Source organism: Ursus americanus, chromosome 16 (assembly GCF_024610735.1).
Source record: "Ursus americanus isolate L20-20 chromosome 16, mUrsAme1.1.p, whole genome shotgun sequence".
Taxonomy (NCBI): Eukaryota; Metazoa; Chordata; class Mammalia; order Carnivora; family Ursidae; genus Ursus; species Ursus americanus.
Window position 1 is genome coordinate 59309585 of NC_142142.1, and position 15579 is coordinate 59325163.

At 38.4% G+C, this 15579-nt stretch overlaps 1 protein-coding gene across 8 annotated transcripts in view; it reads left to right on the plus strand.

Annotated features, from left to right (window-relative positions):
* Positions 1–15579, plus strand: part of CWF19L2 (CWF19 like cell cycle control factor 2) — a 145927-nt gene that overhangs the window by 125547 nt on the left and 4801 nt on the right. For all 8 annotated transcript variants that reach the window (XM_087868483.1, XM_087868484.1, XM_087868485.1 and 5 more), the window contains 3 exons: positions 2786–2902; positions 9950–10105; positions 12356–12436. In XM_087868483.1, coding sequence (XP_087724609.1) covers positions 2786–2902; positions 9950–10105; positions 12356–12436 — 354 coding nt within the window. The remainder of the gene's footprint in view (positions 1–2785; positions 2903–9949; positions 10106–12355; positions 12437–15579) is intronic.

Consider the following 15579-nt stretch of genomic DNA (forward strand, 5'->3'; position numbering starts at 1 on the left):
AAGAAAGTGTTGTCCTATGCTAATAAAGCAGGGAAATGGGATAAAATGTGGGATTTTTTGAGACGGTGGTCTAGAAGGCCCCTTTGAGGAGGTATCTTAGTAAAGCTATGAAAGATGGAAGGAGCAAGCAACATGAAGATAGGAATGACTCCTATTTCAGGAAGGGGCATCCAGGAGTGAAGAGCCCTGAGGAGAGAATGTGCTTGGCATCCACGGGGCGGAGAGGCCAGTGTAGCTGGAGTGGAGTGGGAGAGGAAGTTGAACGAATGAGTGCTAGTTCAGGTCCCGATAGTTCAGGTACTGTACATACGCGTGTATTTATCGATTTGTTTGTTTCTCACGTACACACAAGATACACCCCATGTATCCAAAGAACTGGCGTTGTCTTTTCCATTCCAACTCTAGTCTTTAATATTTGTAGGTTGTTAAAACTGTCAACTTATCAGTTTCTGTTTTGGTTTCTTTAATTTATTTCCTTATCCTTCCTCTTTCTTTCCTTCCAAACTTTATCAAAAGGGTAAATGTAGGGGCGCCTGGGTGGCGCAGTCGTTAAGTGTCTGCCTTCGGCTCAGGGCGTGATCCCGGTGTTATGGGATCGAGCCCCACATCGGGCTCCTCTGCTGTGAGCTTGCTTCTTCCTCTCCCACTCCCCCTGCTTGTGTTCCCTCTCTCGCTGGCTGTCTCTATCTCTTCAAAAAAAAAAAAGGGTAAATGTAAAAATTCCATTTAAAATTTATTCAACGAAAAAAAACCCACCATAACCTGTTACTTGTATTAATTTGTCTGAATTATATCCCAGACCTTTACGTAGACAGTAAAATTTTTGTAATTACGACATTATAAATATTTCATTCCTCTTCAGTCTGATCTCCACCTTTTAAAAGTATAAGAATAGATCAAATATAAAGTAACACTTAAATGTTTCCTCCTGTACTTGAGACGTTTGGAGTTTTTCCAGTGGGTTCTTCGTGTCCCTAGTTCTGGGGACAGGCTGCGTCCAGGGAGGCACAGAGATGCTGAGTGTGTGGACCTGCCATTGGCTTCCTGCTGTGTGGGCTGCATCAGTTCTCTCATGAAAGCAGACAGCTGGCCAGTGAACGCACATTTTCTGTTTCTTACGACCTGCCTTGCCCCATTCTCCTTGGTGGTTCTCCTCTGCGGTGCGGTAACCCACACTTTCCAGGCAGTCTTTTCTAATGGTATTAAATCCTTCTCTTTGCCTATAACTTCCCAAGAGTTGGCTCATCTGTTTGTTTCCTCGTGTAGTCGTCTTTGTACTTTGGTTTCATTTAAAAAAACCACTTGAGCCTCTCCTTTCTCCATCTGTACTTTATGCTGTCTTTGCTCTAAAAACTACCATTGACGTTCTGCCTTTTGTGTCAGAATATTTTAATGTAGAAATATTTGAAATATTGATTAGAAGGAATTTCTTCCATGTCCTACAATATCTGACTAACAGGTCATTTAATTCATCTGAATAAACAGTAACAAATTATTCCTTTTAGTTATTACCTAAGTTAATCATATATGATTTTGAGTTTCTAAAGAATTACTTTGCCATTAAGTTGAAACAATAAATAGTATTTCAAAGCAATTCAGTAATTCTCCCTCACCCTAAATTTCTAATATTTAAAATTAATGTCTTCAATGCAAATATATTAATGAAGCTATATTAGTACTCTAATTAGAGTCACAGAGTTAGAAATAACTTCTGATCATCAGCTATCCCTCCCTTCTCCCTTCTTTTTTAAAAATAAAAGATCTATCTGCTTGTCTTAACACTGTGCTTTACCTTTTTTTTAAGTAGGCTTTGTTTTTTAGAACAGTTTTAGATTTACAGAAAAATTAAGAAGGCAGTACAGAGTTCCACGTACACTGTGTCCAGTTTCTTCTCTTGTTAACATCTGAGAGTAGTAGGCAATTTACAAGATGTAAATTTGTTACAGTTAATGCATCAGTACTGATGTTGTTTTTAATTTTGAATATGGTTATGATTTTACTATAAATTTAGGTAAATTTCCGTATCCACTGCTACTTTGTCCTCTCAGCAAAGCTTTAAAATTTTGCATTATTTTGTTAAATAATATTGTCTGCCATACAAAATATTTCTAGCTAAAACCTAACAAAAAAAAAATAATAGAAAATAAGATCAAGCCCCTTTGCAGAATATTACTTATGTTCCTCATGAGCACTGCTCACTACATATATACTAACTGACCTTTTTTTTTTAAAGACAGTTTGTGTACAGTGAAAAAATAACACCAATTGGTAGGTAATACATGTATTTAAATAGATAGAACTTAACCAGAACAGTAAAGCCCTACAGAGCACATTTCCTTTCTGTCTTAGTTGCGTTAATTCTCTTTGCACAGCCAATGAGAGGAGGACTGCCTGATGATTAGGCACCAGTTAGACTTCTCTGTCATTACCAAGCCATGTATTTGTTTCATTCTTGCCAAAAATTGCATTGTTTCAAGAAGCAAAAAGCTTTCTCAGAATAAGGATAAAGTGTCATTCATTTTGCCCTTGGGGAAGCTCAATCTCTGATGTACGTATAACAGTTAAAATTGAGACTTGGGCTATAAATTTCCAGTTTATTAAAATCTATCTTCATGGCCTTTAAAAATTTTAGAAAAATATCAGATATCTTTAAAAACATTAAAATAAAATATATTGCTTGTAAACAAGTAAACCTTATTAAACATTCGCCATGTTTCCCATGGCTCATTTGTCACAGTGGAGAATAAATATAATAACATTTCACTTTGCAATTTTCCCTCCATAGGTTTACTTATGTTTACCCAACTTCCGCTCTCTTACCGAGGGACACTGCCTGATAGTCCCTTTGCAGCACCACAGAGCAGCGACCTTATTGGATGAAGACGTCTGGGAGGAAATTCAGGTCAGCGTGATCACACTCACCCTAGTAATGCTCATGACCGGTCTTTACAAGCTGTTGTTATAAATTCCAGCGGGTTTCTTATACTTTCGTCCAGCAATTTTACTTTCTGAACTTACACATGTGCACACATTTCCCTGGTTGTGTACACCTGTGGATCATGGGGTTTTCACCGCTCACTACCTTTTTATCTTACTTCCCTTATGTACTCCATGTTTTGAAAGCTTTTGTAAAAAAATTTTTATTGAAATGTAATTATAATTTTATAATTATAATATAATTAGTTTCAGGTGTACAACTGAAAGTTTTTGTGTGCTAAATAAACTGTGACACAGTAATAATTATTTTTACTTAAAAATATGAATGTAACACAGTAAGCTAATCGATTATAGCCAAAAGGAAAGATATTTTCAGATAACAAAAATAAATTTTGGAAGTCAGAGGTTCATATCCAGCAGTTGCCATATTTTCCTGTAATGGAGTTGGGCTCTGTTCTGTGATTTTGCTATCAGCCTTTATTTCCATACTTTTCCCTTTATAACCTGGCCCAGCTTTTGAATTCAAGGAGAGAGAGAGTGTGTGTGTGTGATTCTGTAAGAAACTGAAAGACACAACATGGGTGAAATTGCTCCTGAATTATTTCAAGACTTCATAATGACCAAAAGAGAAAAGAAAGAAAACTCTTGTTTTTCTAATACTTGACAATTGAATAGGGGTTAGAGGGACCCCCACTTAGAAAATGTGAAAACTGTAAGACTTCAGAAGAGACTGTATTGTCTTTGAATCATGGTGACAAAGATGCTGAAAGAGAAGATATTTTGACTGCATATTATGAAATTCGGTCTCTTACTCCTTGTAATCTTTAAGTTTATGCTGTGAAGGGTAAAGGACAGACTCTTTTAATGCGTCTGTGGCTGAGTATGGGCAAGAATGTGGACAAATACATTTGATGTGCAAAAAAATTTTTTTCTAGTAGTGGATGCCAGCGCAGTAAATAATTTAAGTGTATGCAAATTTCGTTTTCAGGATTATTTTGAGACTTTTCTGGAATGTCTTTAAACGATTTATACATGCAAAACTGATTTAACTTAGAGCAAAATACAGTGCCAAAAAGATTTTAAGTAATACAGGAATCTAGTCTGTGTGTTTTATATTTCCGTAAGAAATTAAGCTACTTGATGGAAAACATTGAGGTGGATAAAGAAGAAATTTATTCAGTTCAGTAGATATTGAGTACGTGAATATAAGATAATCCAGGTGTTATGAAAAATGTAGAGATAAAAATCTTTAATTTTGCCCAAAGGTATGGTATATTCTCGTACACATTACATAATAATTTAGTGGATTTTTGTGAGCTATGTGCATTGTGGAAAATTGAGTGAGTAAAAGCCAAGTTATTTAATATAAATAATAGCATTATGGCTCTTTCCTTGTGATAAAAGAAGAAATTCTTACAAGTTATAAATTACTATAAGATAGTGAGCAAATAAAGTATCTGATTCTAGCTTATTTAAAGAAATGTGGCTTTGGGGACTTTTGTTCTTATTTTCAAATATGTACAAAAATTCAAATTGGGGCACCTGGTTGGCTCAGTCAGTGGAGTGTGTGACTCTTGATCTTGGGGTTTTCAGTTCAAGCCCCACATTGAGTACAGAGATTACTTAAAAATAAAATACCTTTAAAAAATTTTCAAATTAATTATTCTTATTGAATATCCTTATGGTTATTTGCCCCTTCTAGGGAATATATAACAAAAATTACTTGACTTAGGAAAAAATACTGTTTACAAATGAAAGAGCCACTTCTTCTCAGTGATTTTTATCTCCATCCTCTAGTAACATTTCATTTTAATTTTAGATTTTATTTAGTAGAAAATGCAGAGATAAGTTTCAGCACAGCATGTGGGAATAATCACAGATTTTGACTGAATAAGAGCCAAATTTTTAGTTTCATTATATATATAGTGAAACTTAGGTCCCCCTTAAAGTTATCAGTTTTTTTTTTTTTTTTAAGATTTTATTTATTTATCCGACAGAGACAGCCAGCGAGAGAGGGAACACAAGCAGGGGGAGTGGGAGAGGAAGAAGCAGGCTCCCAGTGGAGGAGCCTGACGTGGGGCTCGACCCCATAACGCCGGGATCACGCCCTGAGCCGAAGGCAGACGCCCAACGACTGAGCCACCCAGGCACCCCAAAGTTATTCTTATCAGTTTGACAGATGTGTTTGAACTTATGTTATAGTCAGACACCGTAGGTCCATTTTTTCGGTATCCCAGATGAGCGGTTCGGCGGTGAGGTCATTATCTGCAGTGGCTTCACTGCCGAGTGGTGTGATGGGGCCATTTCACTGGGAAGCCTCCAGTACTGGACTGTTAGGTGTGTTTCGTGGGGCGATCAGACTCCCCGGAGACCACTCTTTCTGTCTCTAACCAAGTACATCTCATGCTTGCTAGCGTTCTGGCAGCTGAGTTGGGGAAGAAGGCTGGGGTGGCAGAATTTTGAATCCTACGTAACATCTCCTGTTTTCAGACTGTATACTCTCAGCTGTGTCTGCTTTTCTCAGCCCAGCAACCTTATTTGTACCTTTTCCAAAGAAGAATCCTGTAGTGTTCTGCCAGGGTCCAGGAGGGTATCGGCGTGTTAATTGCTTTTTTCAAAGACTTTCATCCATGCCATTTGCTCTTTGCTACATCTTCATCTACTTCTGTAACTACTTGCTGCCAACTCCTGAGCCTTCTGAGGGTTCCGCAGGGCAGGAGGCTTCCTTCTTTGGACCCTCCCTGCTAACCACCCCCCACCACACTCCACCCGCGCATGAACCAGCTTTCCAGTGTCAAAGTCAGATACTATGGGGGGGATCTGATTTTCAGTGAATCTTTTCTCATTCTTTTTGTTCTCGTAAGTTTGGACTGTTTTAAAAATTAATGTCATTTTTGGTGGTCACTCCATGAAGGGTGTAGAGTTAAATATATATGTGGTATTGTATCTCATAATATTTATTTGGAATAACTCCATCTTTTAGACATCTTCTATTTAGAAAACTTGAATAAATTATAGTGTTAATATTACATGATCAATCCTAAGTAGCTTTGATATTTTCAAGTAAAATACTTTAATTTTCATTTCAAAATTTTGTACTTAATATTTACCTGAATTGTTGTAATGTGACTTTTACAAATTAAGAATTTCAACACGTTGTAGTATAGTTTACTTAAATATATTGTAAGATATTTTAGTCTAGATGTGTTTAACTAAATGGGGAATGGCACTTGGGTGAATAGTCATAGGTTAGAAATGTGGAAAATAGTGATTACCCAATGGATGCAACTTTTTCTACTAGAAATTTGGGGATTTTATGGCATCCCCATAACATGGGGTATCTGTGTTGCTCTGAAGCATAAAATAGTTTTGGTGTCTTAAATAATGAACTAAAAAACTTTCTTCTGTGTTTGCTTATCATATAACTTAAAGAATAAATATTATTTAAATATGTATAGTGTATGTGTTATATTGAGCTTCCAGAAAATCCTGCTTTAGGGGAGTGGATAACCTGAAATTATGTCGTTAAACTCGTATTTTTAAATTAAAGGCTTCTATATGCAGAGAGAAGAAGTACTTTGTGTGTGTGTGTCCTCCTTGAAACTATTCGAATGATGTTTATATATAATATTGACCTATTCTTGTATCACTACTAATTTAGGTCTTTCAAGTTTTCATTTTTAATTCATGACATCTGGAGTTGTCGTCTTCACTATTGTCCAGAGTGTCTAGAACGAGCATCCAAACAGTTAATGCAGGAAAGGGCTGTGAGGAAACATGAAGTCAGGAGGTTTGTGAGATGTGTTTGGATTAGTTAAATTTACATTGTTGTTGCTGCTGCTGCTTTTTATCCACTTTCTACCTCTTCAAAAAAACTTAGTTTTCAAATATGTAGTTCTACTCTAGTACTGATTTTCCTTTTTCTTTTTTTCCAAAAGATTTTATTTATTTGGGGGGAGAGGGAGAGAGAGAGCGCACATGCATGTGCATGTGTTGGGGGAGGGGCACAGGAAGAAGCAGGCTCTCCACTGAGCAGGGAGTCAGACCCAGGGCTGATCCCAGGACTCTGGGATCATGACTCAAGCTGAATGCAGACACTTAACCCACTGAGCCACCCAGGTGCCCCTCATTTTCCTTTTTCTAGCATATAACATTATCTTAGCACAAAACTAGGTAATGAAATAAATAACAATTAATTGAAAATATTCATAATAAAAATTCAGAAACGTAGTAACAATTAACAAAATAGAGACAATCTAAAAACCTATGTTATAGAACCAGTTATATTTTCCTGTTTGGTTTTGTGTTTTAATCTTTTTGTGCATGTGCTATTAGGCCTGTGAAGGTAACTGTTGGGACATGGAGTTGAGTAGAGGGAAGAATGCGGTTAACTCTTGTCACTTCCTGGTTCATCAGCGGTTTCGGGGGTATCACTGATGTCCGTGGATTGCCCATCTTACTATTCTTCACTGCTGTTGCAACAAAACCTAACTCACAGTGCTTGAGACAGCAAGAGTTCATTTCTTTTCTTTCTTTTTTAAGATTTATTTATGTATTTGAGAGAGAGAGAGAGCATGCGAGTACGGGGCGGAGGGGCAGAGGAAGAGAGGGCATCCCCCCCACCCAGCAGACTTCCTGCTGAGCAGGGAGCCTGAAGGGGGCTCGATCCCAGGTCCCTGGGATCATGACCTGAGCCGAAGGCAGATGCTTCACCGACTGAGCCACCCAGGCGCCCCAAAAGTTAGTTTCTTATGTCGTATTCCAGTGTTGTTTGGGCAGTTCTCCAAGGCAGATTGCTTCTAGACATAAAGTCAGGTATCCAGGCTCCTTCCATGAGAAGGCTCTCCTGTGGTGGAGTCCTTCTCTTTCAGCCCCTTGGATGAAAGAAAATGAATACAAAAAGGCACACTACCGCTTAACTGTTTCAAGTGACACATAAGCCACTTGTCACACAAGTGGCACTATCATTTCTGTGTGTATTCCATTGCCCAGCGTTAAATATATCCCCTCCTAAGTCCCAGGCAGGCTGGGAAGTTTAGTCTTTTTTTGTTTGCTCAGGAAGAGGAAAGTGAAACAGTTTAATGAAAACAGCTTTCTTGGGGAGGGGTTTTTTATCTGCAGAAATCAGATTAAGGCCTTGGCAGCTGCAAAATTTGAATCATCAGTTTTACCATGTAGATATCTATGCCAGTAGTTTATATTTTATTATTTTTTATCATAATTTAATCTCAGTTGTGTGTGCATTTTCTCCATTAATTTAATTTTATATAGTACCAACGTCAGAGAATTTTTAAAAGGGGAAACAATCATCTTTAATCATCTATAATAATTTATCTCACGGTCACCTTATCATGAGATTATAGGTGGAAAATCTGCAACCCTGTAGGCTGTTAGCCAAGACTGAGTTTAACAACAGATTGAGTGTCTAACATAAAGTGGAGCGGAGGTCAGAAACGAAAAGCAAATCCTGTAACCGTTGCTTACTAGGTATCTTTCTAGTTGACTCAAGTTACAATTATTTGATTTTTTTTTCTACTTGCTCTTATTTTATAAAATGAATACAAAACAGTAAAGTGATGAGTGATCAGTAATTAGTGATTATCAGAGACCTGGTGGAATCCCAGAGCTCCCGTCCCCTACGCAGCCGTGAACAGTAGCCTCTCCCCGTTCTGGGTGTCAGTGGAGGCTGAGTGGGGAGCCTGTGCACCATCTCCACGTGGCCGTCCCTGTCTGAACGACAGCCAGGTGGAATCTCGGGGAGTTAATGCTGAGGGAGGAGCAGCAACCGCAAACGGTGTCACTGCGTTTATATAACATTCTGGAAATGCTAGGATTACAGAAATGGAGAGCATACTGGGGGTTCCTGCTGTGATGGAAGGGGGTGTGGCTGTAAGCAGGCAGTGGGAGGGATCCTCGTGGGCCTGGAGTTGCTCTCTTTTCTCTACTGTGTCCATGTCAGTATCCTGGTCGTGATACTGGACTGGTTTTGTAACGGGGAAAACTGGGTTAAAGGTATATGGGATCTCTCTGTATTTTCTTCATGTGATCTACAATCATAATTCAAAAATTTAATTAAAATATTTAAAAGTTATAAATCAGCTGACAAATTTAAATAAAAAATGCTTCTTCCTCCTACTTAGACAAATATACTCACACTATACAAACATAGGACACTCTGGAAGGCCACGTTTGAATTTCGGTTCTTAGACACCTTGGTGGTGGTGGGGACTTGGCTTCTGGCGCCCAGTCTTCAGCCTGGTCCCCTCTCTTCTAACACCTGACTTCATCCTGCTCTACACGGGCTGTCCTGTGAGCACACGTGCACATCCTGGACTGCACGTCTGAGCTCCACAAACAACTGTCCCTTGGGCCTAGGAGTGTGACATAAATAAGGAAATAAATACGTAGAAGATAGTAAGAAGTAGGGGTTTTATAATAATGTTGAGTTCTTTGGGAAAAGAAAATACTCTTACTTTTCAACTTTACCATGTTTGACTTTCATACACTTGCTGGGACATGATTCTGTGTGAAAATAGGGGACCACTTGAATGTGCAGGGTTACCAGTGAAGGGTCAGCAGACATACATGGGAACCAGCGGATGAAGATGCTGTGAGCACAGGCAGACAGTTGGCAGGAAATTCCACGCCCACTTTCTAGGAGGACCTTTTTTGGCTTGTGGATGTTTTCCTCTGATTTTACTGTCAGTTCCGTATATTTTACTAATAGAGTTTGATTTTTCTCTCTTCCTTTTCTTATTTCAGTTTATTGGAACCATTTCCAATATGTACGTAAAAATATGCAGAGTAATTCCAATTTAAAAAAAAAGTTTCTTAAATATGTGAAATTATGTAGTAGATTTAGACAGTAAAGTAACTATAAGGTAACAGTACAGAATTTAAACGTTGTTTACTACTTATTTTTTCCTTGAAGGGGATTGAGTTTACCTTTTATTGTTTCCATATTTTGTATTTTTTCCAAGTGCTTTATTGACTAGCCATGTTCTTTCTTCAGATGTTCCGAAAATCACTGGTAAAGATGTTTGAAGATAAAGGACTGGACTGCGTGTTTTTAGAAACACACATGGGCATGAGGAAGCACTGTCACATGGTTTATGAGTGTGTCCCGCTCCCGAGGGAGGTGGGGGAGATGGCTCCCATCTATTTCAAGGTAGGGGATAGTCTTTGCATGCATGCACTTCTTCACTACCTTGCTGTTTTCCAAATATGGGTATCTTTTTTCTTGTATTTTTTTCTCTGTATACTTGTATCAAACTGTAAAGAAATGAAGTAAAGCACACAAAAAAAATTCTGCTGTGTTACAAATTTCTGTAGAGAGAAATTTGGGATTTTGACCTTTAAAAAGCATGCTTATTTGTAAGTATGAATAAACTGTCAAATGGTCATTTCTAATTTCTAATTTCTCAGTTCTCAACTGAAAAATCAGGGTTTTACCTCGAAGTACTTTCAAGTCAAAATTATAGTCCTAATTCTAGAAAACCTACTGAAATTCACAAGACCAAACAATAGTTACATACAAATAGTACATGTTACAGTTGCTGAGATAAATTACTGCTCTTTTAGTATTTAATACCTCATCATGCTATTTGTAAGAAGAAACCAGTGTGTAACCTTGACATACGTTTTTGGACATACATTACCAGAGTTTTTAGTCAGTTAAATGTCCTTGTAATATTCAGGCAGCTTTTACTGAATAGCGTGGTTTGATACTGAGCTGAATGCAGTGTAACTTATAGACTAACGTAAATGTTTACATGTTGAACTATGTATGAGTTCGTAACATGTGCAGTGTTCAAAGGAAATCATGTTTGTGAAGTGGTGTGGGAAGACTTTCCAGTGCAACATTTAGACAGTATGGGACGGTCAAGTTCATTAATGTGGACTGTACATCCCAATAAGGATTATAAGACCTGTTAAGGTTAATGAAGTGGTGAAAATCTACTTTCTTTGTAGAGATTTTTTTTTTTAAGATTTTTTTATTTGTTTGAAAGAGAGGGTGTGCACGCATGCATGAGAGGGGGAGGTGGGCACACGGAGAGGAAGAAAGAATCATCAAGCAGACTCCCTGCTGACTATGGAGCCTGACACGGGGCTTGATCCCAGGTGTCTGAGATCATGACCTGAGCTGAAATCAAGACTCAGCCGTCTAAACGATTGAGCCACCCAGGCGCCCCAAGATTTTTTTAAGTAGGCGCCACACCCAGCGTGGAGCCCAGCGCCGGGCCTGAACTAACGACCCTGAGATCAAGACCTGAGCTGAGATCAAGAGTCACACACTTAACTGACTGAGCCACCCAGGCGCCCCTCTCTAGAGATTTTTAAAAACAATGGACTATTTGATTTTAAGAATTACACTATTAAAGTAGGAGAATGAGTGGGATAATCCCTAAACCCGTGCTAGTTCTGTGTTAAACAGAATCACGTGGGAGAGGTTATTAGACTTCTTTTCCATTTTTTAAGTTTTTGGTACTTCCTCCACAGAGTCAGGGGTGTTGTGACTGTCAGCGCGAGGTAATAGGGCAGAACGTGGAGCAGCCACTGTCAGCTCACATGGGGTGACAGAGATGTCAGCACTCAGTAGGATGCTGTGTCACTTCTACACCGAACCTCTTACGTGATCAGTAAAGACGCGTTTATTTGATTTGGCTTCAGCTTTATATTGAATGTGCTACCCTATAGCACCAACGCAAGCAACACCCCGTGCCTTTTAAATATGGAACAGCAGTGTATCTGATGTTTTTAAATTGTGTTTATTTGAATGTTAATTTTATGTTCAAAATTTGCTTCATTAATAATGATAACTGTACAAAAATGAGAGTATTTTGTACTCATTATCCTGTCTTCTCTATTAAATATTTCTTTACCATAAATACTAGTTCTATTGCTTAGCCTAGAAAGTCTTATAATGACATTTCTATGTATTTTTTCTCCCTACATTTTTACTTCTTTGTTATAGGGCCAGAGATAGTTCAAGTGCTTTGTTGCCAGAGAGCATATAAATTACTCTTGGTATTTGGAAAAGGGTAGTGAAACTAAACAAGTTTATTTGAGTAGATTTTTATGATTGAGATAAGGAAGTTGTGAACTTTTATATTTACAAACTTATGTTCAATATTATTGCTTAGTCTTATTAAGGATTGTGTTTGTCATGTAAAGTTGGGCTTGAAGTTAGTGCAAGGGATAAGAATGAGTAAAATAATATCTTTGCTAAAGGTAGGACTTTAAAAAAATCAAGAAGGTCCAATTTTAAATAACAGAAATTAAAGCCTTAACCCATTCGAAATAATGAGCTACCATTATAATATCCTGTGATTAATTCACTGTATTACTTTATTTTTTAAACTATCTCTTTGTATTTGCTTATAAACTATTTTTTCATTAATAAATGGCTATTTCTTAGAAAGCCATAATGGAATCCGATGAAGAATGGTCCATGAACAAGAAATTGATCGATCTCTCTTCAAAAGATATCAGAAAGTCTGTAAGTATCTTTTTCCCCTTGTATAAGGAATGATCCTGGTGTTTAGGATCTTCATTAATTTTCACATTTTATTGGAGAAAGAGACCATTTGGCTGAGTGACCAAAGGTGAAGTAATTCTATGAATAAGTAATTATTTTCATTTTACTTGGTCTAGCAAATGCTCATTTGTTCAAATGCTTCTTTGAATGTGGATTCCTGACCTTCTGGCCCCGTGCCACTGTCGTGCCTGTAATTGGCAATGACAGCATCACACTGTCATGGGCTTCGCAGCCTCTGTGGGACAAGTAAGTGGTGAGAGGGGCCTTCTTGTTACTCTAATTATAACGAGGGAAACATTTTCCTACAGGCTTCTCTTCATTTTTTTTTTTCCTTCCCTTATACAAAGACTCCTCCCTATGAGGTTCCTTTAAAACAGTGGTTGAGGTAGTCGATGGCTCTGTCATTCCTTGGCGGAGTTTCCTAACTGTGCTTCACAGTTAGTCTTGATTTGCAGCTCAACTCTTAGATACATCACGCGTGAGTTGAGGACTCCTGCAATGACCGCTTTCTTTTCTAGAAATAGAAATTCAGTAGAATAGAGATAGAACTGTGGATTCCTTTTTGTTCTTCTGTTCAAAAAGTTACTGATTGTACAATTGCTTATTGAGTGACAGCTACTTACCAGGCACTCTTTCTACGCAGTGGAACAGAGCAGAGAGGTGCGCGGGCCCTGGGGGGCTTCTGGTCCAGGGCCGGGGTGGGGCACTCCAGCCTGTGCTAAATCATCCTGCTGCGAGTACAAATGACGTCATGTTGGAACACAACTACACCACTTTGTTGTGTTGTTTTTGGAAGCTTTCATGCCACAAGGACAGAGCTGAGAGTTGCAACAGAGACCATATAATCTGCAAAGTCCAGAATATTTTATTTAAATTAAAACTTTTATAAGGTTTTTAAAAATATGCTGACCCTTGTTCTAATAGATGACACTGGCCTATTTTCTTCTGTTTCTTCTTTTGGAAAACCAGACTCCTGATGGAAGTGACTTGCAGGATTTCTCATAACATTTATTGTATCTTAGTCAAAATATTGAAATTTCATTGCTTTACCGAAGATAGTTTGAATTCAAAGGTAAAACGTTGTCTGTAGTCTTCCTCTCTTTACTTGCTGGTGAATTGGGCCAGATAATACATTTAAAAACAAAACAAAAACCAACCCCCCACAAATGTCCTCTTCGTTTCTGTCTTCTGTGAGTCTGTAGAAAAAGGTATCTAACGTGGGCACGTCTCTTGTACCTGAGTTTGTCACTTCTCATACCCTAATCTCCAATGCCATTGTGTAGTCTTTTATAACATGATTTTAATGGCATTTGAAAATATTTCCAAGTAGGAATTTAAAAGAAATAAATTATTTTCCATTTGCTACCCTGTATATGCAGTTTTCTTACAGGTAAACCATCTAGCACCTGTTCTAGATATCAGAACGGGCACAGTACTTGAGTTAAACACCTAGAGGGCTTTAATATTAACCCAACCTAGATGGAAAACGAGAAGCCGATCTATGCAGGAGTGGTGGTTGTGTATTTACTTGGAAGCACTGCAGAGATACCAGCGGTTGCCTTTTCTAAGTCACCACCCAGTTTCTGGGAGTCACAGCAGCGAGGGAGTGAGCCAGACGATCTCTTAGCTTTAGGATTCGGTAATTATGTGCATGGAACTGTGAAGAGAACTTGAGAATTAGGAATAATTCCAAAGGAGGTCACTTTTTAAGTTAACAAGCCTTCCACTCTTTTTAAAATGACGAAAGTGTTTCTGAGCACAGAGTGAACAATCTTGACTTACTTTAATGTTACTTTTATTTGGAAGAACCTCATTATAACTTATTTTTCAAGCTCTGTGTCCTTGGTAGTTTCATAAAGTGTTTTACCTGCTTCATGGGTTGGGGTGATTTTCTTTCCCCCCCAAGTAGATCCTTGGCTTCTAGCAGAGATTTACATACTGGTTATTCATTCTGATTCTTTGTTGACTTATATTTTTTTGTGGTGAGTATAGACTTCTGTTTTTATGCCCATTTTGTTTCCTTTCTGGATCTTGATTTCTTTGTGTGAAGTCTGTGGGAAGTTCATGGAAATATACACGGGAAATCTGTATGTTCATTGCAGAGCAGTTGCACGTTACTAACTAACTTGTCAGGGAAAGTATTCATTTTTCACAAGGCTATTTTATTGAGATTTCATATGAATTCTTCCCGAACTTTTAAATAATATGATTTTAAGTTTAATTTTGTGGTAGCTGTAATTGAAAAGCATGTTTAGGGATTTTTAAAACTGAGGAAAGTCCATGTCAAGGAAAATTTGGGTTTACCCAGAGACCGTCAGACTGAAGGACAGTAACAGGAAGTCTGGAGAAATATCTGGAGTATTAAAAGGGGAAAATTCAAATATTACTGTTTCTGTTTTGCTTTTTTTACCATCAATAAAATGTTTTGCCATAATTCTGTCAGTATCTTTTGAGAGCGATAGCAAAGTTGCAAGTCGTCTGGCTGGTCAAGGCAGGAAGAGCGAAGTGGTGACGAGTGTGCTTTGATACCGAGCCTTCACAGTGCCCCTGACCAGCAGCTGTTCTGGCAGGATGGCAGGTTGTCCCTTCTGCAGCCTGTGGTGAGGGAACAGGGAAGCTCGTGTACAGGTAGTTAAAGTCTGGCAGTTACATCCTGGGCTCTTGAGACCCTTGGTGTGTAAGTTCATTTCCTACCGGCGATGTCACAAATTACCCCAGACTTAGTGTTTTAAGTGAACGCACATTTATTATCTTATAATTCTGGAGGTCACAAATACGAAATGGGTTTCATTGGACTGAAATCAAGGTGTTAGCAGGCCTGCATTCCCTCTGGAAGCCACAGGGAAGAATCCGTTTCCTTCCCTTCTCCAGCTTCTAGAAGCCACCTGCATTCCATGGCTTGTGGTTCCTTCCTTCATCTTCAAGTCCAGCATTATGGGATCTTCCAGTCTTTCTCTGACGCTGACTCTCCTGACTCTTTCTTACAAATCTGTCTTGTGTATGCATCGGGCCCACGTGGGTAAGGCAGGCTCTCTCCTCATTGCAGTGTCCATAAATAACTGCGTCTGTGCAGTCTCTCTGCCAGATGAGGTCTTATACTCATG